At 40.8% G+C, this 27,239-nt stretch overlaps 1 protein-coding gene and 1 long non-coding RNA gene across 9 annotated transcripts in view; one reads left to right on the top strand and one right to left on the bottom strand.

The window, feature by feature from the left end:
• The window catches only part of LOC130290579 (uncharacterized), a 102,458-nt gene that overhangs the window by 24,555 nt on the left and 50,664 nt on the right, over positions 1–27,239 (bottom strand). For 3 of the 5 annotated variants that reach the window (XR_008847637.1, XR_008847636.1, XR_008847635.1), the window contains one exon: positions 25,069–25,455. This is a non-coding gene — a long non-coding RNA (uncharacterized LOC130290579). Of the gene's footprint in view, positions 1–7,200; positions 7,299–22,411; positions 22,686–25,068; positions 25,456–27,239 lie in introns of those variants that run through there. The other 2 variants (XR_008847638.1, XR_008847634.1) reach the window with 2 other exon arrangements.
• LOC130290576 (transcription termination factor 1-like) lies at positions 323–27,239 on the top strand. Of its 4 annotated transcripts, none has more exons than XM_056538403.1 (13): positions 323–442; positions 1,386–1,626; positions 1,969–3,823; positions 4,146–4,333; positions 7,173–7,358; positions 8,404–8,482; positions 8,571–8,701; positions 11,831–12,038; positions 15,454–15,543; positions 19,288–19,353; positions 22,323–22,405; positions 25,300–25,379; positions 25,465–27,239. In XM_056538403.1, the coding sequence occupies exons 2-13, from the start codon at positions 1,503–1,505 to the stop codon at positions 25,612–25,614; spliced, it is 3,240 nt and encodes a 1,079-aa protein (XP_056394378.1). In that variant the 5' UTR covers positions 323–442; positions 1,386–1,502; the 3' UTR covers positions 25,615–27,239. The 4 variants fall into 4 exon arrangements, with proteins under 4 accessions (XP_056394378.1, XP_056394380.1, XP_056394377.1 ...); XM_056538405.1 differs by having other exon boundaries at positions 381–491; positions 1,972–3,823; XM_056538402.1 differs by having other exon boundaries at positions 381–491.

Here is a 27,239-nt window from a genome sequence, read left to right as displayed (position 1 = left end):
ATGAATGGAGTGAAGGCCAGGCATGCGCAGTGCCACAACATTCATATGACCATGTCCTCTGGATCAGCGGACCCCACCAAACACTGATCACCAATCTGGGTGATAACTTTATAGTCTTAGGACACCCCCACATTACAAGCCCGTCCATAAACCAGGCCCCTCATCACAGAACGTCCCCCCCTTTCTCGCTGTTGCCAAGGCAGCCATTAAACGTGAACAGAGCGTGAGGTACGACTCGCACCATGTGACCACGCGTCTCCCTCTCCTCTTCCCGCCCTTTCTTAAGGGAGCGGTCACGTGAGGACAGGGACACGTGATCACGCACTGTTCGCTGCCTGTATAGCGGAGCTTCTCCGTCTCCGAGGTAACTGTGACCTGAGCGACGTCACTTCCGCCTGCCCGGATGTAAACACACGTGCTCGGCAGGAAGTATGATGATCTGGTAAATCGCTTCGTCTTTGGCCTGGAAACTAGGTCTATATTCATTTGCAGTAGGTGGATTTACTAATCTGTAGGGGTAGAGTTCTCCAACATGTGACCCTGCAGCTGTGGTAGAACTACAACTCCCAGCATGCACTCTAAACTATTCTCTGTGAGATGAACACATGGGCAGAGGCAAATCTCCTGTCCTGATTGTTTGTTACAATGTGTCAATCTGGAGCTTGCAGAGCATTGTCCAATCCTGCTGTCCTCATGGTTTAGGGACAAGGGGGGAGATTTATCAAAGGATTTAGACAGTTTTCCTGTCTAAATTTGTCGCACGGAAAGTCGCAGTCTAAATATGTGACTTTTGCTTTAGAGGATTTTTAGAACATGTTGCATTTTTGTCTATTTTTCAGACAGAAAAATGCATTGGTGCTGAATTTTTCAACGAAAAGTCGCATTGGCTGAAAGTACTTTAAAATGTCAGACCATGCTGAAGCAGGTTTAAATACAGTCTAAACCATAGATCCCAAAGTCCATGCGCAGAATTTATAAAGAGCCGTGCGAGTTTTGATAAATTAAGCGCACAATACACCGGCCTAACGCTCTGTAGTTTGGTCTATATTGATGCGAAAATAGACGACTTTGATAAATCTCCCCCGTGTTTCCCAACTGGGGTGTCTCCAGCTATTACTGAACTATAACTCCCAGCATGCCCCAACAGCCAGATGTTGCAAAACTGTAACCTATCCACATATACAACAGAGGTGATAATTGTAAGATTGCTTCATGGTGGCCATTGTTTCCCTCCAGCATCATGGCCAAGGCAAGGAGAAGTTTATAAGTATGAGGTTCCACTCACTCTTAGAAGCTTCTGGTGAATAGACGGCTACTCAAGGTCTTATTTTTCATGTCTGTGGTACAGAGGTGCCACATTGTATTTCTCATTTCTTTTTTTCCAGAACAGTGCAGAATGTCAGGAATCCCGGGGCAAAAGTAAACACTGGGATGGGGCCTCCAATCTGGACACTTCCAGCCAGGGTGATACCGAGGATACAATAATAAAGAAGAAAAGGAAGATGATAAATCTCAACATCATGTACATGGGCAGTGGAGAAGGGATGCCAAAGAGAAAGAAGCGTAAGGTGAACAGTGAGAACCAGGAGGTGGAAGGTGACCCCATAATTCCTAATAGAAAGTCAGGTGAGTATCAAATCCACCCCAAGAATGAAAAAGATAGCAGATCCACATAGCACCCCATAGGGTGAAATCTGATAGTGTTGTGGGGTGAGGATGTATAGAATACACTCTTTGTTCGGTTGTGAAAACTAGTCCATAAAGGTTATTGGCACTAATGAAGTCCTCTCAGACTGCTCAACTGCATGAGGCATAGGACTTGGGCTGAGGACCCATGTTGCTTCTGAGTTGTCACCCAGGTCTCCCCCTGATATAATGCTTATATATTTAATAGGAAGATGCGCTGCAGTTCTTCCTCTGTAGCTTTAATCCGTTTTGCCACAGAATTGATGCTCATTTTCTTTCTAGCAGATGGCTACATTGAAAAAGCGCCAGATCGAGAAACTTACAAAAAGAAGAAGAAAAAAAGAAAAGATGAATCTCATCAGGATGATCCCTCCTCCTCTTCTATTGTCCTTCATCAGGAGTGTAATGAAAAAATCAAAAAACCTCATAAAGCCAAAAACTCTGAGAGACTCCACAGAGATGAACTTTTCACTGAAGAAACTCCATGTAGGGAAAATACTGATCAAGAAGGTGAATCAAAGGAAAAGAAAAGGAAGAAAACAAAGAAAGATAGCAGGGAACGTCTACTAGACAATAGTTTAATGAAGGATTTGTCAGCTGTCCAAACCCACCATACAAAGAAGAAGAGGAAAAAGCGGAAAGATGGTGGAGATCTCCAGAGTGATGGTTTCACTGAAGAAGGGGATGACCAGTCAGAAAGGTCTGTCAAGAAGAGAAAGGAAGAGTCTCATCTGGAGGCAGATGACATTGCAGCAAATGATGCCTCCTCCTCTGTTGTCTTTTATCTGGAGGAAAATGAAAAGATAAAAAAATCTCAAAAAACCAAAGACTCAAAGAGACTCCATGGAGATGAACAGTGCATTGAAGAAACAACATATAGCAAAGTAACTGATCCAGAAGGTAGGTCAGAGAGGAAGATAAAGAAACCAATGAAAGATCACGGAGAACAATGTTTAGACAAAAAATTGGTTGAGGAATCGTCTGTTGACACCCAACATGCAAAAAAGAAAACAAAGGGGAAAGATGGTGGAGATCACCAGGAATATGGTTTCACTGAGGAACTTTTCACCCAAAGGAAGTCTTCAGATGGTAAAGAGACCTTAGAACAAGTGGATCAGTCAGAAACATATGTCAAGAAGAAAAAGAAAAGAAAGGAAGAACCTCACCAAGAGACAGATGACATCGCAGCAGATGATGGGGCCCCCACTATTGTCTATCAGGAGAAAAATCAAAAGATCAAAAAATCCCATAAAGCCAAAGACACAAAGAGACTCCATGGAGATGAAGGATTACCAGAAGAAGCCTTGTATAGGGAACCTGCTGATATAACAGACAAGCAAAGTCTTAAGGATAAGAAAGATCGTCTTATAGAAAATAGTTTAGCAGAGGAATTGTTGATTTCTGAGACCCAACAAGCCAAGAAGAAGAAAAAGCTAAAGATTAGTGGAGAGCTCAAAGATTATGGATTTACTGAGAAATTTCCCTCCTACAGAAAGACTCCTGATGGTTCTGATGCTCCAGAACAAGTGGATGAATGTTTGGACCAGGTAAAAAAAATCAAGAAGAAGAAAAGAAAACATCAACCTCACCAGGAGGCCAAGGACATCGCAGTAGAGGATGTGTACTCCATTGGCCTCCATGAAGATGAACCTTCATATAGTGAACCTAATTATACAGAAGATAGGCCAAGTCAGACGAAAAAGAAGAAATCTAAGAAAGTTCTAGAAGATAGTTCAGTGGAGGAATTGTTAAATCACGACGCCAAACGAACAAACAAGAACCCAGAGCTGAAGGGCGGTAGAGATGAAAGCCATAGACAACATGGTTTTACTGAGACCACAGAACAAGTAGTAGAGACTGTAGATCAGACTGAAGTGCATGTGAAGAAGAAGGTGAAAAACAAGAAACACTTGGACAGGAGTGAGGAGACATCTGATATCTCAGCACAAGAGACTCAGCCAGAGGGGGGTCAGTCATTGCAGAGCCGGGTGGTGGAAAGTGATGGAAATATGAGAAACAGAGAACAAACCCCAACCAGTGGACAGAGCCGACCTCAGACCTGTGCGTCTACAGACACTGACCAGAACCCGGCGACACAAGACAAGTGTGAGGAGGCTCAGAGTGAAGGTGACAATGGGTGAGTGACTTTATAAGAAGCATTTTCTATAATAATATACTAATCTATAGAGGGGATTTATCATCCCCTGCGCAAGGTGGCTAATTGTACAACAAAATGTTGCACGAACTCCCACTGAACTTAAAAAAAAAAAAAAATTGCAAAGATTTTTGCAATTTTGCCACTGTGCTGGCACAGGGAACAATAAATCTCTCCTCCCCCATACGGTTTCTCTCCTTACACAATGCCCACTGAGCACTAACCTTTGTGAGAGCAAGAGGAGGAAGTCGTCATTTGTGCGCTTTACTTACTAGAATTATGTAATTTTTTTAAATTTTCACAGGTCGGCGACTTTAGGAAAAAACACAGAAAAGGTTGTTGTAAAAAGACAATATAAGATGCCTTTCATTCGAGAACAAGACTTAGCGCTTCTTGAAGAATATTTTCCCCAGCTGAAGAGTCTAAGTACTAAAGCAGTGAGCGAATTAGTTCATCAGGAGCTGGAGAGAGTCAAAATTGCCAAACAAAAAGGTGGGTGAGATCCTTGTTTTTTGTATATTTGCACACCCAGGTGAGAGCTAAAATATCACAATATCACACCTACATGGAGGCGCAAGGATCACACCAGACCAACCAGAAATCACCAGAACCAAGCGGTTACTGGAACTCAAAAGGGACACAAAGAGGAATGTACGATCTGCTTCATAAGTTCTGCACATTATTTACATCACGTGATATCATCCGCTCCTCTTATAACGCTCCAGTACTGATATCATCACATATGATGTAATATATAGAGATTATATCAGCCGCTCCTCTTATAACGCTCCAGTACTGATATAATCTCTATATATTACATCATATGTGATGATATCAGCCGCTCCTCTTATAACGCTCCAGTACTGATATAACCTCTATATATTACATCATATGTGATGATATCAGCCGCTCCTCTTATAACGCTCCAGTACTGATATAATCTCTATATATTACATCATATGTGATATCAGCCGCTCCTCTTATAACGCTCCAGTACTGATATAATCTCTATATATTACATCATATGTGATGATATCAGCCGCTCCTCTTATAACGCTCCAGTACTGATATAACCTCTATATATTACATCATATGTGATGATATCATCCGCTCCTCTTATAACGCTCCAGTACTGATATAACCTCTATATATTACATCATATGTGACTGATATCAGCCGCTCCTCTTATAACGCTCCAGTACTGATATAACCTCTATATATTACATCATGTGTGATGATATCAGCCGCTCCTCTTATAACGCTCCAGTACTGATATAATCTCTATATATTACATCATATGTGATGATATCAGCCGCTCCTCTTATAACGCTCCAGTACTGATATAACCTCTATATATTACATCATATGTGATATCATCCGCTCCTCTTATAACGCTCCAGTACTGATATAACCTCTATATATTACATCATATGTGATATCAGCCGCTCCTCTTATAACGCTCCAGTACTGATATAATCTCTATATATTACATCATATGTGATATCAGCCGCTCCTCTTATAACGCTCCAGTACTGATATAATCTCTATATATTACATCATATGTGACTGATATCAGCCGCTCCTCTTATAACGCTCCAGTAGTGATATAACCTCTATATATTACATCATATGTGATATCAGCCGCTCCTCTTATAACACTCCAGTACTGATATAACCTCCAGAGACATTACATTATAAGGTTAATGGCGGACATCAGCGTGATTGCTGATGTCTGCCGTTACCGGTGAGGCCCCGGCTGCTGCAGTGCCCTACATTTACGGAGCATGTCCTTAAAGGGTCATAGAGGTTGTCAAGTGAAATAAACAACCTATGTATGGTGTCAAAAAGTATAATAAAGCAACTTAAAGGAGAACTCCAGAATATAAAAATTGTCCCCTATACTGCCGGCAGTAAAAAAAATAAAGATGTACATACCTTCCTCCAGTAACCTGCTCCGGTCTCCGCCACGATCCTCTTCCTGGTTGCCGGTGATTGGCGAGTCAGGCTGAGCGGCAGTGTGACGTTTTCGGCCCCGGCAGCAGGTGCCGGTGTAGTGAAGAATTTTGTGTCTTGAAGCGTTCTCACACTGCCGCTCAGCCTATAGCCGGCCGAGTCAGGACTTCACGGTGAATGGCTGAGCACAGTATTACTCGCGACCACCGGCAACCAGGAAGAGGATCGCGGCGGAGACCGGAGACTGTTACTGGAGGCCCCGGGGGAGCATAGGAAGGTATGTACATCTTTATTTTTTTACTGCCGGCAGTATGGGGGACAACTTTTATATTCTGATGTTCTCCTTTAATAATTTAATGTGATTAGCCATAGTGCACATATCTCTACATATCGGCTCTGCTCTCCCTAGTAGCTGTGACATCACGTCAGACTCGATGTTCCCTATCTTTTACCCCTGTCCCCTTCTGTCTGCTTATGACCAGACCATTGATGTGTTAGTAGGGAGTTCATATTACTGCTTGTTAGATTTTAAGGCAGAAGGAGGCTTAACTCAGTAACAGTAGTTTCCCTCTGAACTTGCTCACTCCTGTCTTATCTGAGAGAGGCTTCCTGTTGCCTTAAATCTAATGAGCAGTAAAGTTTTAATTGTTTCCCTTCTTTACATAAATGGTCCTATCTTGAGCAGACAGGAGGGGAGGGGGAGCAGGGATAAGCGCTCTGCTTTCATAGAGTGTGACTGCTTCAAGCCATAGAGCTCATACAGAGATCTGTGCAGTGTGGCTAATAACATTAGTAAGTTTCTTTTATTATACTTTTTGACACCATACACAGGTTGTTTCTTTTGCTGGACAAACCCTTTAATTATTTGTCATAAGAGTCCTAATGATCCCGAGAACAAGGAAAAAATTGCCCCTGGAATGAATGGTGTGCACGGCCAGTGCTATATTCATTCTCCATGGGGCTACCAAACATTGTCGAGAGCTGATCTTGGCAATGTTTATCAGCCCCATGGAGAATGCATTTCTTGTGGACAGCGCATGCATGGAGCTCGCCATTCATTCCAGCGACAATGTTATCCCGTTATCGGGATCAGTTGGGGTCTAAAGAGTCATATCCTTACAAATCAGCTTGGGATCCTATCCTATTAATAATGTATTCGTATAAATACACTTCTATAATAACAATAAGAAGAGTGTTTATTAGTTGATTATATTGGTCTTAATGATGCCTCTGCATTATAAGGTGCAGGTGCTGAGCCTGTGGACTATGGTAAAAGATAAGTGGAATACCCCTTGAAATAGATAATCATCCATAACCTCTAATACCATGTATATTACTGACAGAACATTCTCTGTATCCCCTCTTGTGCTTTTTACAGGAATTGTTTTTCATTCGGGCACATTTACCATTGAAGAAGATGAACAGATCAAGAAGAACGTACAGAAGTTTATGTCGGAGTTTGGAATTGAATCGGCAGAGATGCTTTTCCACCCCTACAAGTTTCCTGAGCAGAAAAATACAATCAGGAAAATAAAAAAAACATTTCAATTTACTCATAGAATCGGTAAAGTGATTCAAGAAGTGAAAAAATTAAAGGGGTTATCCAGGAAAAAACTTTTTTTTTTTATATATCAACTGGCTCCAGAAAGTTAAACAGATTTGTAAATTACTTCTATTAAAAAATCTTAATCCTTTCAGTACTTATGAGCTTCTGAAGTTAAGGTTGTTCTTTTCTGTCTAATCTCTGATGACACGTGTCTCGGGAACCGCCCAGTTTAGAAGAGGTTTGCTATGGGAATTTGCTTCTAAACTGGGCGTTTCCCGAGACACGTGTCATCACAGATTACTTACACAGAAAAGAACAACCTTAACTTCTGAAGCTCATAAGTACTTAAAGGATTAAGATTTTTTAATAGAAGTAATTTACAAATCTGTTTAACTTTCTGGAACCAGTTGATATATAAAAAAAAGTTTTTTCCTGGAATACCCCTTTAACAGAGCTGTTAATTAATACCGCCCCTATGTACAAGAATATAATTACTATAATACTGCTCCTATATGCAAGAATATAACTACTATAATACTGCTCCTATATACAAGAATATAACTACTATAATACTGCTCCTATATACAAGAATATAACTACTATTTTACTGCCTCCTATATACAAGAATATAACTACTATAATACTGCTCCTATATACAAGAATATAACTACTATAATACTGCCTCCTATATACAAGAATATAACTACTATAATACTACCCAGTATATACAAGAATATAACTACTATAATACTGCTCCTATATACAAGAATATAACTACTATAATACTGCTCCTATATACAAGAATATAACTATTATAATACTGCTCATATATACAAGAATATAACTACTATAATACTGCTCCTATATACAAGAATATAACTACTATAATACTGCTCCTATATACAAGAATATAACTACTATAATACTGCTCCTATATACAAGAATATAACTACTATAATACTGCACCTATATACAAGAATATAACTACTATAATACTGCTCCTATATACAAGAATATAACTACTATAATTCTGCTATATAATTAGTATTTCTTTTTTCTGCAGCTGAAGGATTACATCGCACCACAAAACAGGTCCGTTTTCGAGGCTGGGTATTATTTGAGAATTTTACAACAAAAGGACGGTAAGCGGTTTATACTTAGAGAGATATATATATATCTCTATCATTTTTTAATTATTGTTTTGACGTTCCCCGTCTGTTCATATATTAGGTACTCAGAGGATGAGGTCAGGCAGCTGAAGAAGTACCTCGAGTTACATGGGAAAAATTGGAGGACAATTGGGTCTTTACTGGACCGCAGTTATCTCTCATGTGAAATAAGGTCTAATCTGCTCCGACACGGTGAGAACTGTTATATACTCAATTTAATATTAATTCAATCGCTTGCTGCACACTCTATAGATGATCAACAACATTTTCTGCTTGTCTGTTAACTAGGGATCGAGCGATATCGATTTTTTTTTTTTTTTAGGGCCGATACCGACAATCTGTGGACTTTAAGGCCGATAGCCGATAACTTATACCGGAATATTGGTATAAGTTATCGGCTATTTCAGCAAACCCTCCCGGCCCCGCTGCAGATCAATGATTTAAAGCGGGGGCGCTTTAAATCAATGAACTGCATCGGCTTTTGCTGGGCCAGAGACTGCCGCCCGCTTCTCTCCCCATGCCTGTCCTGGGGTCTTCCTGAGTCTGACCACCACCGCTGCCCCCGCCTATCCTCTGGCCAGAGACCGCCGCCGCCCACTTCTCTGCCCCTTCTGGTCCTTAGTCCAACCATCGCCGCTGCCCCATTGCCTCCACCATCCCCAATTTTTTAATTACCTGTTCCCGGGGTCCGCGCTACTTCTGGCTCCGGCGGTGTCCTGAGCTGTCACTGCACGCACTGACGGTGACGTCACGTTGAGGACATCACTCGTCATTGCGCAGCACACAGCATAACGCAGGACGCCGCAGGAGCCAGAAGTAGTTCGGACCCCGGGAACAGGTAATTATAAAACCGGGGATGGGGCAGGCAATGGGGCGGCGGCGGTCTCTGGCCGGGGTGGGGGGGTGGTGCGGGGCGGGGCATTATCGGATTATCGGCAAGGTAATAGCCGATACCGATAACGTCCAAAATCGTGAATATCTGCCGATAATATTGGCCAAACCGATAATCCGTCGATCCCTATTGTTAACCCTTTGTGTGCGTGATCTGACATCTTGTTACTTTTTCCTACTTGTTCAGTGTATCTATGCAGATGTCTCAGGATGCAATAAGGAGGTGTAGTGTTGCTGGAATATAAATTTTCTTGGTTGCTTTGTTGTGGGAACCATGTGTATACGCTCTTGCCACTAGGAGGCTGACACGAAGTAAAAAAGTTGTCTCCTCCCTGTCAGGATATACCTGCTCACGGGCACTGACCTGATCAGTTTTAGCATAGTGTCAGTAGGAGGCAGACACAGATCTGGAACTCTCTAGACATGGGGGGACATTTATTAAACCTTGCTTTAGTCCTCTTGTTTTTATTTTATTTTTTTTCAACTGCCGTTTTGCTTATGTGCGACAAATTTATTATTATGTTGCACTGCCTTAATAAATTTGTCGCGCGTAAGCTAAATCTTGTAATCTGCCACAGGTAAGCAAAAGTAGGGGAGGTATTTTAGTAAGCAAGGATTTTCCTGGCATAAATGTAAGCAAACTTTTACTTTATTGCGACTTTTTTGAGACATTCGCATTTTATAATTCTCTAACTACCGTAAGCTGATTTGTGAAAGTTGCTTACAAAAGCTGAAATCATTATTTTGCTTTTTGCTCTGAAGGATTGTCGCAAAGAAAAATGTGTAGTCGCAACTGCGACTTTTTTGCGACAAATATAAGAAAGAAAAAACGGGTAAACACTTTTATGAATGTTCCCCATGGTCTTTTATTTTAGTATTTTATTAGTGAGGTTCCTTTAATTAGGTTCTTTCCTCCTTTTTTATTTTCCTCACAGGTTTTGGGTGACAAGGGTATCAGCCTCATTTCCAATTCATGGTATTCACGAAGGTCCTGGCGGCGGCAAAGGCTATTCTCCACTCTGAGTGTCTGTTCTTCCATACCTGGATGATATTTTCATTAAAGGGGTTCTCCGGTGCTTAAACATCTTATCCCCTATCCAAAGGATAGGGGATAAGATGCCTGATCGAGAGGATCCCACCGCTGGGGACCCCCGGGATCTTGCACGCGGCACCCCGTTTGTAATCAGTCCCCGGAGTGTGTTCGCTCCGGGACTGATTACCGGCGACCACAGGTCGGGCGGCATGTGACGTCACGCCTGCGCCCCCGTGTGACGTCACGCTCCGCCCCTTAATGCAAGCCTACGGTAGGGGGCGTGATGACTCCTCTCCTGGAAGGTAGCATTTCTGGTCGCGATCACTTCCATTCCTAAGTCTTTGAGCTGGCGGCTCTCTCCTGCCGCTCTCATTTCCTCATTCTTCATCAGAACAAAGTGGGTCTTCATCCTGTCTCATCCTTTCTTTCGAAGGTCATGTCTCCCTTTCATCTCATCTCAAACAAGACATTGGGGGAGATTTATCAAAGGATTTAGACAGTTTTTTCCTGTCTAAATTTGTTGCACAGAAAGTCGCAGTCTAAATATGTGCGACTTTTTTGCTTTTTTTCCTTTTCATCCCCAGAACGTCCTCTCCACCGCTTGGATGTGGTGTGCGCTATTTGCTCTTACTTGTCCCTCACCTCTTCCTTCCGTCACTCCGATTGTCTCTTTGTTGTTCCGGATGGATGGCAGAAATGTCCCCAAGTCGAACATTTTCCAATGGATCCAGTTAGCCATGTCGAAGGCCGATCGCTCCATTTCGGGTCACGGCCCACTCCACTCAGTCCGTGGGGGCTTCCAGGGAAGTTCATAACAGTGCTTCAGCCCTTCAGGTGTGCAAGGCTGCTACCTGGCCCTCTGCACACCTTTCCTTGCTTCTGCAGGGTGCATGCCTTATGCATCGGCAGAATTTCTCAGCCACAAGGACTTGCAGTGGCTCAGCCTTCCGTTAGATAATTTTTAGCTATGTTTTTATTCCCACCCCAGTGACTGATTTGGGATGTCCCAAGGTTTCTGTAGCCCCCAATGAAGTGACTGAGAAAAGAGTCTTTATCGGGAAACACAAATTCTTCCACCAGTTTACGGTTGCCTTGTCAAGATTTTTGTTACCTGTTGGTGGGGTTTCTTCAAATTTTTTTGGGACATCCTTCTTGTTTTTTGGCTTCTCCTACTGCTTTGTTTCACAAATGATTAGCTCAGTGCCAGTGAGTATATATATACGGCCAGGGAGGAGCTGACTTTTTCCTTAGGGTCCGCTTCCTAGAGGCAGTGCATTTACCCTTGGTTCCGGTGTGCCCCAATGAAGGCTATGAGAAAAAGATTTTACAGCAAGTACAAAAATCCTCTTATTCTCCTAATGAAGTGCAATAGATAAATCCTTTATTTCATTGCCCAGATGTAAATCGTGGAGCTTGGAGCAAAGAAGAAACAAATCGTCTGATCGCAGCTGTGAAAGAATTTGTTCTGGATTGTCTTCGAAGGGAGAAAAGTAACGATGAAGAGTTAGTGACTGTACCCAAAAAAAATCTGTACACCGGTATAAAATGGGTCCGGATAGAGGAAAAGGTGGAGACACGACACCATAAGTTTTGTCAGCGTAAATGGTAATTATATATATTTCTCGTTAGTGTCATTTAAGCTTTAGAACAGACTTATTCTCTACCTAGGTTTTATATTTGCCCACCTTCATTTTCTCCTTGCTTAATAATAAAGTTTATGTTCAAAATATAACTACTATAATACTGCTCCTATATACAAGAATATAACTACTATAATACTGCTCCTATATACAAGAATATAACTACTATAATACTGCCTCCTATATACAGGAATATAATTACTATAATACTGCTCCTATATACAAGAATATAACTACTATAATACTGCTCCTATATACAAGAATATAACTACTATAATACTGCTCCTATATACAAGAATATATCTACTATAATACTGCCTCCTATATACAAGAATATATCTACTATAATACTGCTAATATATACAAGAATTTACCTACTATAATACTGTTCCTATATACAAGAATAACTACTATTATACTGCTCCTATATACAAGAATATACCTACTATAATACTGCTCCTATATACAAGAATATACCTACTATAATACTGCTCCTATATACAAGAATATACCTACTATAATACTGCTAATATATACAAGAATATACCTACTATAATACTGCCTCCTATATACAAGAATATAACTACTATAATACTGCTAATATATACAAGAATATACCTAATATAATACTGCTCCTATATACAAGAATATACCTACTATAATACTGCTCCTATATACAAGAATATAACTACTATAATACTGCTCTTATATACAAGAATATAACTACTATAATACTGCTCCTATATACAAGAATATAACTACTATAATACTGCTCCTATATACAAGAATATAACTACTATAAGACTGCTCCTATATACAAGAATATAACTACTATAATACTGCTCCTATATACAAGAATATAACTACTATAATACTGCTCCTATATACAAGAATATAACTACTATAATACTGCTCCTATATACAAGAATATAACTGCTATAATACTGCCTCCTATATACAACAATATAACTGCTATAATACTGCTCCTATATACAAGAATATAACTACTATAATACTGCCTCCTATATACAAGAATATAAGTACTATAATACTGCTCCTATATATCTATTATAATACTGCTCCTATATACAAGAATATAACTACTATAATACTGCTCCTATATACAAGAATATAACTACTATAATACTGTTCCTATATACAAGAATATAACTACTATAATACTGTTCCTATATACAAGAATATAACTGCTATATACTGTACTGCCTCCTATGTACAAGAATATAACTACTATAATACTGCTCCTATATACAAGAATATAACTACTATAATACTGCTCCTATATACAGGAATATAACTACTATAATACTGCTCCTATATACAGGAATATAACTACTATAATACTGCTAATATATACAAGAATATATCTACTATAATACTGCTCCCTATATACAAGAATATAACTACTATAATACAGCCCCTATATACAAGAATATAACTACTATAATACAGCCTCCTATATACAAGAATATAACTACTATAATACTGCTCCTATGTACAGGAATATAACTACTATAATACTGCTCCTATATAGAAGAATATATCTACTATAATACTGCTCCCTATATACAAGAATATAACTACTATAATACAGCCTCCTATATACAAGAATATAACTACTATAATACTGCCCCCTATATACAAGAATATAAGTACTATAATACTGCTCCTATATATTTATTATAATACTGCTCCTATATACAAGAATATAACTACTATAATACTGCTCCTATATACAAGAATATAACTACTATAATACTGTTCCTATATACAAGAATATAACTACTATAATACTGTTCCTATATACAAGAATATAACTGCTATATACTGTACTGCCTCCTATGTACAAGAATATAACTACTATAATACTGCTCCTATATACAAGAATATAACTACTATAATACTGCTCCTATATACAAGAATATAACTACTATAATACTGCTCCTATATACAGGAATATAACTACTATAATACTGCTAATATATACAAGAATATATCTACTATAATACTGCTCCCTATATACAAGAATATAACTACTATAATACAGCCCCTATATACAAGAATATAACTACTATAATACAGCCTCCTATATACAAGAATATAACTACTATAATACTGCTCCTATATACAAGAATATAACTACTATAATACTGCCTCCTATATGCAAGAATATATCTACTACAATACTGCCTCCTATATACAAGAATATAACTACTATAATACTGCTCCTATATACAAGAATATAACTACTATAATACTGCTCCTATGTACAGGAATATAACTACTATAATACTGCTCCTATATACAAGAATATAACTACTATAATACTGCTCCTATATACAAGAATATAACTACTATAATACTGCCTCCTATATACAAGAATATATCTACTACAATACTGCCTCCTATATACAAGAATATAACTACTATAATACAGCCCCTATATACAAGAATATAACTACTATAATACAGCCTCCTATATACAAGAATATAACTACTATAATACTGCTCCTATATACAAGAATATAACTACTATAATACTGCTCCTATGTACAGGAATATAACTACTATAATACTGCTCCTATATAGAAGAATATATCTACTATAATACTGCTCCCTATATACAAGAATATAACTACTATAATACAGCCTCCTATATACAAGAATATAACTACTATAATACTGCCCCCTATATACAAGAATTAACAATCAAAGAATCTGCCAGTGGCCATTCGAGTTCCAAACTGCTGACATTGTTAAATAACTGTTAGGAGAAGGAGACGCACAGACTCAGAGAAGCGTTCCTGAGCCCCTGAAGTGCTAAGGGCTGGAACGCCTCCTAGCTCCCTTTTTCCATCCTGGTCCCTGCTTGTTTTACAGTCAGCTGGTTGCTAAGCCTTGTTTCCAAGTCTCTTTTTGCGCTTTGCATGCAAATTTGTGAGCAGGTGTGAGATTTGGAAACAGGGCTTGGCTTCTAGCTGACTGTCAATCAAGCTGGTACAGGGTACATCTTGTGACGTGGTCTCTATCATGCTGGATAAAGCATTTTCTGTCATCACATTATACTGTATGGTTGGAGAAGTTGCTCTTGAAGGATGGTTAGGTATCGTTCTTTATTCAGTGTTCAGTGTATTTAGTAATTATAGAAACACCTGACTAGAAGCTCTAACAACACTGAAGCAGCAAACTGTGTGAAAATCTAATTTTTTTTGCCATGACTGCATGTGAAAGGGACCATGTGTCTCCTTGCCCTTTCAGGCATCTGTGTCTCTCCTTGACCTGTGGGTCCCCAGTAGTAAAAAAAAAATCCACCCCAATAAAAACCCAACACTTATTAAATCGAGGCTGTTATGTCTTTTTAGGTTTGATATCGTCATGCTGCGGATGAACAATGGGATTCATCCTTTTAAAGGAACCCTGGGAATACAAAACAATATAAAAATGATCAAATGGTACGTTATATTACCCAATGAAATGTCTTCTCCCTGGTCTAGTGGAATTTTACTCAGGATATTCTACAAAAATATTTGAATACGATCAGATCATGTGTAATCAAAGCATTTAATGCAGGAGTTAAAGGGGTTATCCAGGAAAAAACTTTTTTTTATATATCAACTGGCTCCAGAACGTTAAACAGATTTGTAAATTACTTCTATTAAGGTAGTTAAGGTTGTTCTTTTCTGTCTAAGTGCTCTCTGATGACACGTGTCTCGGGAACCGCCCAGTTTAGAAGAGGTTTGCTATGGGGATTTGCTTCTAAACTGGGCGGTTCCCGAGACACGTGTCATCAGAGAGCACTTAGACAGAAAAGAACAACCTTAACTTCAGAAGCTCATAAGTACTGAAAGGATTAAGATTTTTTAATAGAAGTAATTTACAAATCTGTTTAACTTTCTGGAGCCAGTTGACATATAAAAAAAAGTTTTTCCCTGGATAACCCTGTTAAAGGGGAACACCGGTGGAAAAACCCTTTTGCTAGATAGTTAAATACTGTTACCAGATAGTATTGCCGTTTGTAAATCACTTCTTTCATTTTTGAAAAGGCATCTGAAAATGAAAGAAGCAATCTGATTGGTTGCAATGGGCAACCCAGCAACTTTTTCTCTGGACAGGTTTTGTTAAATCTCCCCTAAGTGTGTGTGTGAGGATAATATATCTAGGAGTCAACATCCTATAAAGAACATGTACAGATAATTATATAAATCATAAGTGATCTTTAGGAAGTTTATCAGTATGTGCTGTATCCTTATGTAGGAGAATATAAATACTATGATTATTCCCCTTATGTAAAGAATTTACCTTTTTATAATCCCCCTTTGTACAGAATTAAAACGACTAAAATATTGCCCCCATGTACTAAAAAATATAACATATATATTACTGCCTCCTATATACAAGAATAGAACTTCTATAATACTGCTCCTATATACAAGAATATAACTACTATAATACTGCTCCTCTATACAAGAATATAATTACTATAATACTGCTCCTATATACAAGAATATATCTACTATAATACTGCTCCTATATACAAGAATATAACTACTATAATACTGCTCCTCTATACAAGAATATAACTACTATAATACTGCCTCCTTTATACAAGAATATAACTACTATAATACTGCCTCCTATATACAAGAATATAACTACTATAATACTGCCTCCTATATACAAGAATATAACTACTATAATACTGCTCTTATATACAAGAATATAACTACTATAATACTGCCCCTTATATACAAGAATATAACTACTATAATACTGCCCCTTATATACAAGAATATAACTACTATAATACTGCTCCTATATACAAGAATATAACTACTATAATACTGCCTCCTATATACAAGAACATAACTACTATAATACTGTTCCTATATACAAGAATATAACTACTATAATACTGCTCCTATATACAAGATTATAACTACTATAATACTGCCTCCTATATACAAGAATATAACTACTATAATACTGCTCTTATATACAAGAATATAACTACTATAATACTGCCCCTTATATACAAGAATATAACTACTATAATACTGCCCCTTATATACAAGAATATAACTACTATAATACTGCTCTTATATACAAGAATATAACTACTATAATACTGCTCCTATATACAAGAATATAACTACTATAATACTGCCTCCTAAATACAAGAATATAACTACTATAATACTGCCTCCTATATACAAGAATATAACTACTATAATACTGCTCCTATATACAAGAATATAACTACTATAATACTGCCTCCTATATACATGAATATAACTACTATAATACTGCTCCTATATACAAGAATATAACTACTATAATACTGCCCCCTATATACAAGAATATAACTACTATAATACTGCCTCCTATATACATGAATATAACTACTATAATACTGCTCCTATATACAAGAATATAACTACTATAATACTGCTCCTATATACAAGAATATAACTACTATAATACTGCTCCTATATACAAGAATATAACTACTATAATACTGCTCCTATATACAAGAATATAACTACTATAATACTGCTCTTATATACAAGAATATAACTACTATAATGTGGAGGGGAGATAGAGAGATAGGACCGCACCGCGTTCACCCACAATATCTGGGAGTGTATGCACTGTAACAGGGGAAATCGGAGGTATGGGGCGGGGTGGTGCAAGAAAGCAGGAGGGAACAATGTCCAAAATATCAAAGTGAGAAAAAGGTTGCTTCTGCACTCACCCTTCTAGCGCTGTGTCACTGAGTTAGTCCATGTACGGCCGGCCGCTGACCGGGAGATGATACGGAGAGATCGCTACAGCCGGAGCTGAGCGGTGGCTATTTTTTCTAAGCCGCAGAAAATCAGTGTTTTTTCATCACTGTTGTGGTGAGCCTTCATATGCTCGAGCATCTGCGGCTTCTGCGGCTTTTCTGCGGCTTAGAAAAAATAGCCACCGGGGGCACAGCCAGAGAGAAAGTCCTCCGACAGCGAGAGGCACATTGGATCATTAAGACCGATGCCATGGGCATTTTGGGGCTTAATGATCGCAACGAGCTTACAGTATTTCTGTGAGCTCCAGTGTATGACGCCCCGTACACTGACATGAACTAATTCTGCAATCCACGTGTACATAAAGACTTCCCCTTTTGTTTGAATTTATCTCACTCCCCCCTTACACATTTTTTATTCTTATTGCAACTTCTTCGTTTTTATCCACTTTGATAACATTTTTTGTGAATGTCAATCACGTACCTGAACAGGTACACTAGTCTCCTCCTACCGAGGATGACGTCATAGGAGCGCCCAGATAAAGGATGCGCTTAGACAGACACGAGGTGAGGCCCGAAGAAGCGGTTTTAACCGCGAAACGAGCTCGTAGCTGTCACCGCTCAGCTCCGGCTGTAGCGATCTCTCCGTATCATCTCCCGGTCAGCGGCCGGCCGTACATGGACTAACTCAGTGACACAGCGCTAGAAGGGTGAGTGCAGAAGCAACCTTTTTCTCACTTTGATATAACTACTATAATACTGCCTCCTATATACAAGAATATAACTACTATAATACTGCTCCCTATGGACAAGAATATAACTACTATAACACTGCTCCTATATACAAGAATATAACTACTATAATACTGCCTCCTATATACAAGAATATAACTACTATAATACTGCTCCTATATACAAGAATATAACTATAATACTGCCTCCTATATGCAAGAATATAACTACTATAATACTGCCTCCTATATACAAGACTATAACTACTATAATACTGCTCCTATATACAAGAATATAACTACTATAATACTGCCTCCTATATACAAGAATATAACTACTATAATACTGTCCCCTGTGTACAATAATATAACTACTACTAATAATACTGCTATGAATCTGTATTTATATAGCACCCTCATATTGCACAGCACAATGTTATACTATAATGCGTGCTCCTGTTGTGGTGCAGGTGACGTTTCGTGAGGCGTTGCAGCCTTGCACAGGTTCTTAAAGTAAATCTTGGATGGAGCCTTCTTTCCCGTGGGCTCCATAGTAGCCATAATCTGTCCAGTGCTGTTTATGAACCTCTCTCCAGGAATCCCTGGTGACTGTATTATTGTTTGTCTACCATTAACCACGTATTAATATAGAAATGTCTTATAATCTACTTGTGTCTAATTCACAGGATGTATGAATCCAAAGTGAGGGACTCCCGAGACCTAAAATGGGATAAGCTGTGTGACGACATTGGGTAATGGTCATTGTGTTCTATGGTTTAGCATTAGTCATGGTTTATGTTGCCCATAATAACCTTTAGACCAATGAGTCTATAGAGGCAAATGGTAGATTACTATTGGCTGCCGGTAAAGATCTTCTATGGTGTGGGGGTCCTAGGGGCTCTGGGTCAGTGCCTGGGGGACGTGGAAGTAGTCAGCAATGCCCAAAGGGGGTGCGCCATTCAGAGAACACCAGAGAGAATCTGTGTGTCAGACTCTACCATCCCCGACCCCAAAGGGGCTTCTTCACTGAAGGGGTATTCCCATCTCGCGTTGTTATGCCATAGTCTCACCCCCACCACTCCTGAGAACAGGGACAAATGAATGACGCACAGTGCACGTGAGCAGCCTGTGATCTATTGATACTTTATGGGGCCACTGAGTGTTGCCAAGCAACAGCTCCATAGAGAATAAATGGATTGTTTGTGGGCTTTTTATTCCAGGGACAATTTATCTTTTATGGCATTAGTGGAGATCCCAGCTTGAGCGCCCACTATTCGGTTTTGGCCCCTATCCTATGGGCATAAATTAAGATGGCATTACCCCTTTAAAGAGAATCTGACGTATACAGTGACCCCTCGAATCACTCTCAGAGGCCATCACATGGTGAAGGCAGCACCAACATACGATGCTTTTGTATGTCGGGTCCATCGCATAAACGGCTATCCTGCAGCGCAGACTGCTTCAGCTGCCACCGGATAGCCATTTACGGTGCCCCGTGTGGTCCGCTGACGATCACTTACCTTTCCTCGGGGCTCCTGCGCGTCCTCTTCGGGATCCCCTGCATCATCGGCGCTCTCCATCGTCGTCATCACGTGACTGTGCACGCCGTCCCGTCATCCAATAGGAGCGGTGTGTGTAGCGATGTGATGGCGGCGACTGAGAGCGCCGATACCGGGGAAGCAGAGGCCTTGCTGGAGCGTCGGGGACACCTCAGGGACACAGCGACAGCGATGGATGGCGGCATCCAGGGCAGCGGTGACTGTTCGGAGCGGTGACAGGTGAGTACAACTTCCTCTAACAGTGGTCTACAACCTGCGGACCTCCAGATGTTGCAAAACTACAACACCCAGCATACCCGGACATGCTGGGTGTTGTAGTTTTGCAACATCTGGAGGTCCGCAGGTTGTAGACCACTGTCCTTTACTTTACATTGCACGGATCCTTCAACATGCGATGGTTTCAACAAACGATGGTCCATTTGGAAGGGATTACCATCGTATGTTGAGGCCAAGTTCACATGTCTTCTACATAATCCTTAGTCGGCCCCGCCTCCTTCATTATTATGCTAATGAAGGCAACAGGTGAGTGCACAGAGAGCAGATCGCTTGCCCTGTGGCATTAATTGGCATAATAATGAAGGTGGTGGGAGAAGGTGTAGGAGACATGTAAACTCAGCCCACTCCCCGCCTCCAGTGCGCACTGGGGCGCATTAGGAATTAAAGTATTCACAAGAAGAACGCAACACCTAACCAAAATATTTCAGTGAGTAATCCTTTATTTTACAGATGTACAGCTCCCCAGTATATTGGGTTTAGTGCGGGTTTAGATTCTCTTTAAATGTAATTTAGGGTAACTGAGGAACTGCTTAACGGCTTCCGATAAGCTGTAAAGGGAAGAGCAGCCTGGCAGTATTAACCCCTTAAGGACTGAGCACTTTTTCGCAATTCTGACCACCGTCGCTTTACAAATTAATAACTCAAACGCTTTTACTGAATATTCTGATTGTTTTTTCGTGACATATTCTACTTTATTTTGGTGGTAAATTTTCGGCATTACTTGCATCCTTTTTTCGTGAAAGATCCCCAAATTTCATGAAAATTTTACATTTTTCTAACTTTGAAGCTCTCTAATTGTAAGGAAAATGGATATTCCAAATACATTTTATTTTTATTCACAAATACAATATGTCCACTTTATGTTGGCATCATAAAATGGACATATTTTTGCTTTTTGAAAAAATCAGAGGGCTTCAAAGTAGAGCAGCAATTTTCAAAAATGTCATGAAAATTGCTAAATCTGAAGGGACAGATGTTACAGAACTACAACTCCCAGCATTCCTGGGCAGTCTAGGCATGCTGAGAGTTGTAGTTTGGCAACATCTGGAGGGCTACCGTTTGGGCACCACTGTAACAGTGGTCTCCAAACTGTGACCCTCCAGATGTTGCAAAACTACAACTCCCAGCATGCCCAGACAGCCTTTCGCTGTCTGGGCATGCTGGGAGTTGCAATTTGGCCTTCCTAGTGGTTGCCACAGTAAAGATCACTTTACTTTCACTTTCATTTCCCCCCACTGTCGTTTCCCTACCTGAGCCAGTCTCCAGCGACGATCGGGGGTCCCCACGCATCTTCTCCAGGTACTGGCCTCCATCTTCTCCACCACGTTCCCCACGACATCCAGAGGTGGGCAAAGCAGGGGTTGCCATGGCAACCCACTGTCCTGCGCTGCCATTGGTCAGAATCAGTTCTGACTAATGGCAGGGGATAGGAGGAGATCACAGCACTGCGACCTCGCTCCTAGCCCTCAGGATGATCGGGGCTGTCACTGACAGCTACGATCATCCCTATTTTCCGGGTGATCGGGTCACCAGAGACCCGATCAGCCCAGAATAGCAGAAAATCTCATGTCTGAATTGACATGCGATTTTCTGCGATCGCCGACATGGGGGGGGGGGGGGTCTCAGGACCCCCTGGGCGATGTGCCGGGATACCTGCTGAATAGTTTCAGCAGGCATCCTAGTCCGGTCCCCAACCGGCTAGCGGCGGGGACCGGAATTCCCACGGGCGTATGCATACGCCCCACGTCCTTAAGGACTCGGGATGCAGGCCGTATGCATACGCCCGGCGTCCTGAAGAGGTTAATCACATTTTTCTGAAAATAAATTTGAGAACCTACTGATCAATATTGTATTCACCTAATCACATGAACTGTTTGATTTTTCAGAAACTTTCCGCGTGACATTGCCCAAAAAATATTTTTGAGGCTTAAACAAAAGATCAAAGACTTTAAAACAAAGCGTTTATATGGTAAGTTATAGGCACAACCTTTTAGTCTTTAATGGACAACATCATTAAAAGTAATTTTTAATATGCTGTAGATAGATTTTAAAACAACTTTTGGCCACTAGGTGTCTCCCTTTCAGGTCCCGACGCATTCGCTTTCTCCTTGCGCTGGGGTTCTGGTCTCCTGCCATCCTGGAAATGCAGGGGACCTGATCTCAGCACAGCGCTCGCTTTCTGCCCTGTCAATCTTGCAGGGAAGAGCGAGTGCAGCAGCTTGGCAGGTCCGCTCCGATCTCCCTCCTCTCTTTGGATTGGGAAAAGGTGAAAAAAATACATATTAAAGGGGTACTCCAGTGGATAAAATTATTTTCAAATCAACTTGTGCCAGAAAGTTAAACAGATTTGTAAATTACTTCTTTTTAAAAATCTTAACCCTTTTAGTACTTATCAGCTGCTGTATACTACAGAGACATTTTTTAAGTTCATTTTCCAGTCTGACCACAGTGCTCTCTGCTGACACCTCTGTCCATGTTAGGAACTGTCCAGAGCAGGCGAGGTTTTCTATGGGGATATGCTTCTAATCTGGACAGTTCCTGACATGGGCAGAGGTGCCAGCAGAGAGCATTAAAGTCAGGCTGGAAAGAACTGCACAATTTTCTCTGTAGTATACAGCAGCTGATAAGTACTAGGAGGTTTAAGATTTTTGTAATAGAATTTACAAATCTTTTTAACTCTCTGGCTCCAGTTGATTTGAAAATATTTGTTTTACACTTGTTTCCACTGGAGTTCCCCTTTAAAAAAAAAAAAGGGTTATAATTGGAGGTGGATTGTTAAGGATTAACCTGTTTCACGACTACTCCTTAAAGGGGTACTCCGGTGCTTAGACATCTTATCCCCTATCCAAAGGATCAGGGATAAGTTGCCTGATCGCGGGAGTCCCGCCGCTGGGGACCCCCGGGATCTTGCGCGCGGCACCCCGTTTGTAATCAGTCCCCATTACAGAGGGCCGACGGCGTGTGACGTCACTCCGCCCCGGTGTGATGTCACGCTCCGCCCCTCAATGTAAGCCTACGGGAGGGGACGTGATAGCTGTCACGCCCCCTCCCATAGACTTACATTGAGGGGCGGAGCGTGAGGTCACACAGGGCCAGAGGCGTGACATCACAAGCTGCCGGCCCCGTGATCGACAGTAATCAGACCCGGAGCGAACAAGTTCTGGGGACTGATTACAAACGGGGTGCCGCGTGCAATATCACGGGGGTCCCCAACGGCGGGACTCCTGCGATCAGGCATCTTATACCCTATCCTTTGGATAGGGGATAAGATGTCTAAGCACCGGAGAACCCCTTTAAAGAATGTATTTGTGTATGGTTAAACTTGTTCTAGTTGGGTCTGGTTCATTTACCAGCAACCTTATTGGTGCTATTGAAGTACCCACCTGGTTTTACCCTCCATATAGGAATCTGAACATTGCTGCAGGTGGCTACCAGGTTACTACCTCTGAAAGTGATCCTGCTGTGGGAGGCGGCTGACCCAAAAGCAGACACCGGTGTAAAGCCCCGAGAGCTAAGGTGGAGACAGGTTCAGAGACAGGCAAAGGTCTTAGGCTGGCAGCATACTAGTGTAGACAGGCAGCGCAGCTTCATAGTCAACAGTCCAATTCATACACTGGAGAGGCAATATGGTACGTCAGATCAGGCAGAGACTTGGGTAGCAAGATAGGAATCTAATGCTCAGGCAAAAGTGGAGTGAGTGTGGCTGCTTTTAACCCATAGAGGACACGGTCTAAATGTACGTCCTGGCTGCCTTTGACTTATCACACCAGATGTGCCTTTACGCCCTGGAGTGTTAACAGTCTGTGAAACAAGCACATAGAGGGTGAGTCTATCAGCAGCAGGGACTTCACCGATAATGGCGGACACACAGTCCCGCGATTGCAGATGTCTGATGAGTGAAGAGGGGGGTCATACTCCACACCTAGATCGTGCCCCTCTCAATGGGACCTTTATGTACAGTCTGCCTGCAGGCATGCTATACAGGCAGACCGCTGATTGTACTGATCAATGTTATGCAATTGCATAGCATTGAACAGTAATAGCTATCGAAGGGTTGCTATAAATAGTTCCCAGGTGTGTGTGTGTGTGGGGGGGGGGGCAAATAGGAAAGAAAAAAAAGCTCCTACAGATCACGGCACTTAAAAATTAACCGCCATACAGCCGCCCATACAGAAAAATGAGAAATAAGGGTCAGAATATTGCAATTTTTAAGCATACTCATTTACAAACAAAAAATGCACTTTTTTTTTTTTTTTATAAAGTAGTACAGTAACAGACAAGCATGCGAATATAGATATCGTTTTAAATTGACCCATAGAAGAAAGGTAACATTTTTACATCAGTTTCATCATTAAGTGCACTGCATTAATTTTTTTTAGCTGTCAGTACTGCACTGACAGTTCGCCTGTGAAACCTCACAAGCTTCTATACATGGCAGATTTGGAGGCTGCAATCTGCCCTCAGGTTGCCATGGAACTCCCCAATCGCATTGGCAATCCATTAGATGCCGTGGTCAGTACATCTATAGAGAGAACTGCATAGACTGTTGTGATCTTCGGTCCCGGCAGTTGTGGCAAACCAGTGACTATATCTACCATGCCAGCAAAGACAAGCCACCGGCCTTACACTTACCTACTGTGACAGAGACTTGGAGTCATGGTAGGTCACCATGCTTTTGCAGAGTAAGAGGACACATGTCCACCTGTACGAGAGTAGAAGCATGTTCTGATGAGTTGTAGTATATTCCAGTAAGCTGCTCCTGAGGTTGTCCGGCCATGCCCCTCCTCCACCTGAAATTTTTTTTATTTAAGGGGAAAATGCTCTCTTAGGTTGTTTCACCCGATCTTTCCTTTTCCTCCTTAGAAATTATAGATGTTTTGTACAAAGAGAAGCTGCCAGAGCTGGAAGCCAAGTTGTCTGCTGCAGAAGAAATCCCCGTAGAGGTGTGTACTTTTTCCGGGTCTCACATGGATTGTATCTGTGTCCTCACTTGTAAATCTAATGCTGCTTTTTCTTACACTTCCGCAGCCCAAAAAGAAAAACAAATTCTTAATCAGTGAAATATTTCAGGAATGGTCTGAAATAGATGAAATCTGGAGCAAAGCAGGATCCACTGCTGACGTCGGGGGTAAGGGTGGTAAAGCGGCAAGTAAACAAAAGAAAACATTTAATGCCTAATATGGACTCAAAAGGATCCATGAGTTCTTTAGCTATGATGGGAAGAGTAATAAGACAGGCATGCCTAGAAGAACAGCAACGCCTCATAGAACGTCTACAATGTGTGCTACTTCTCAGTTGCAAATCGCTGAAGCATTCCATATTTTTGACCCTGATACCCTTACACTGGCTCCAAAAGACACCTCCCCCTAAAGCACAGTGGCTTGAAAAGCTCCACCAAATATGCAGATTGGAGGAATGAACTAGCTGGGCCAACCATAAACAATTCTTTTATTAAAATATTTAGTCCCCGGGCAGCATACAAGCTGTCAGGAAATAACATCTTCTTAAGATTTTTAATATATATTTTTTAGTGGATGGCATGACCTAACTGTAGCACAATAACCTGTTCTTCATAAACATCTTGCTTCACAAAACGGAGATACAGATAACAAGTTGCAAGTAATTGTTTTTGTAGAAATTGTACATAATATTGCTATGTTTTATTTAATTCCTCAGGTCTCAGAAGGTCAGACATTAGCTCCAATCTTATGGCTTCTTTGGCCCCTGTTGTCTTCTCTAGCTGCTTGATATTCTTTGCCATCCTTCCCTCCCCTTGTCTACATTTCCTGGCTTCTTCTTTGCAGCTCTGATTTGCAGTTCAGCTCACTCTCTGAGAGCAGCTCCCACCCTGCTCTGAGCTGCAGAGAGAGGTTCAGTGTCTGATTGGCTGAGGCTGCACTCACCTCCCAGTTCTCAGCACTAAAGAGAACATGAGTCATAAGTGCAAGGCAGAAACCACATGATCTGTGTCTCAGGAGGGTGGGGGGCTACTTTCAGAGAGGGATTTGGACAGAGAAAGCATGGATGGCTGGATGATGTCATTCCCTCACTTCATGCATGTAAGTGACAACTGCTCTATATAGCTAATGAATTATATTTAGACAATTAAATATGTTGATGAGAGGAAAAGTATGGGCTATGAGTTTAGTTCCCCGGAATACCCATTTAACTTCGGAACTTTGGATGATTTATTGATCAAAAGAGCCATCCAAAGGAGATTGGTAGGTACTGTCCCCGGGGGATATCCTGTATCCCTATGAGTTGAAAGTTTTATACAAGGGGCCGTATTTGATAGGTCCGGTTTTATAATAGTATCTCCAAGACAGAGAGGGGTAATCAGTAGTTGAAACTATCTCTGAAAGGAACTGGTGGTGACAATTTGGGATTCTGTCTCTTTGACATGTTCTCCCCATCAAAGTTCCACAGGGCCCAATGATATTTGGTAAAGTGTAAGTTGTAGGAGTCTTCTCAATCTAACCTGTGGATGGAATCACTTGATAGTTGACTGGTCTCAGGCCGATAAGTGACCTACATTTGCAGATATGTAGTTAGCTTTGTTCAGATCAGGTTTTCAATGGACTCTACAGATTGCTGAATCTTCTTATGTGAACCAATATCTCTATATAAGTATAATATAGAAGCAGTGCGTAACCACACTGATGTATTGATAAGATTTAAGTTATACAATTATTACGTGAATTCAAGTAGGAAAAACAGACATGGTCGCACGTCTACATTTTGTATTTAGATCTGATTGCTTCTCAGCATAAATTAAAAAACTAACAGGTTGTTAGTATACATTT

The sequence above is a fragment of the Hyla sarda genome, chromosome 9 (genome assembly GCF_029499605.1).
Source record: "Hyla sarda isolate aHylSar1 chromosome 9, aHylSar1.hap1, whole genome shotgun sequence".
Taxonomy (NCBI): domain Eukaryota; kingdom Metazoa; phylum Chordata; class Amphibia; order Anura; family Hylidae; genus Hyla; species Hyla sarda.
This window is presented reverse-complemented; position numbering and strand designations above follow the sequence as displayed.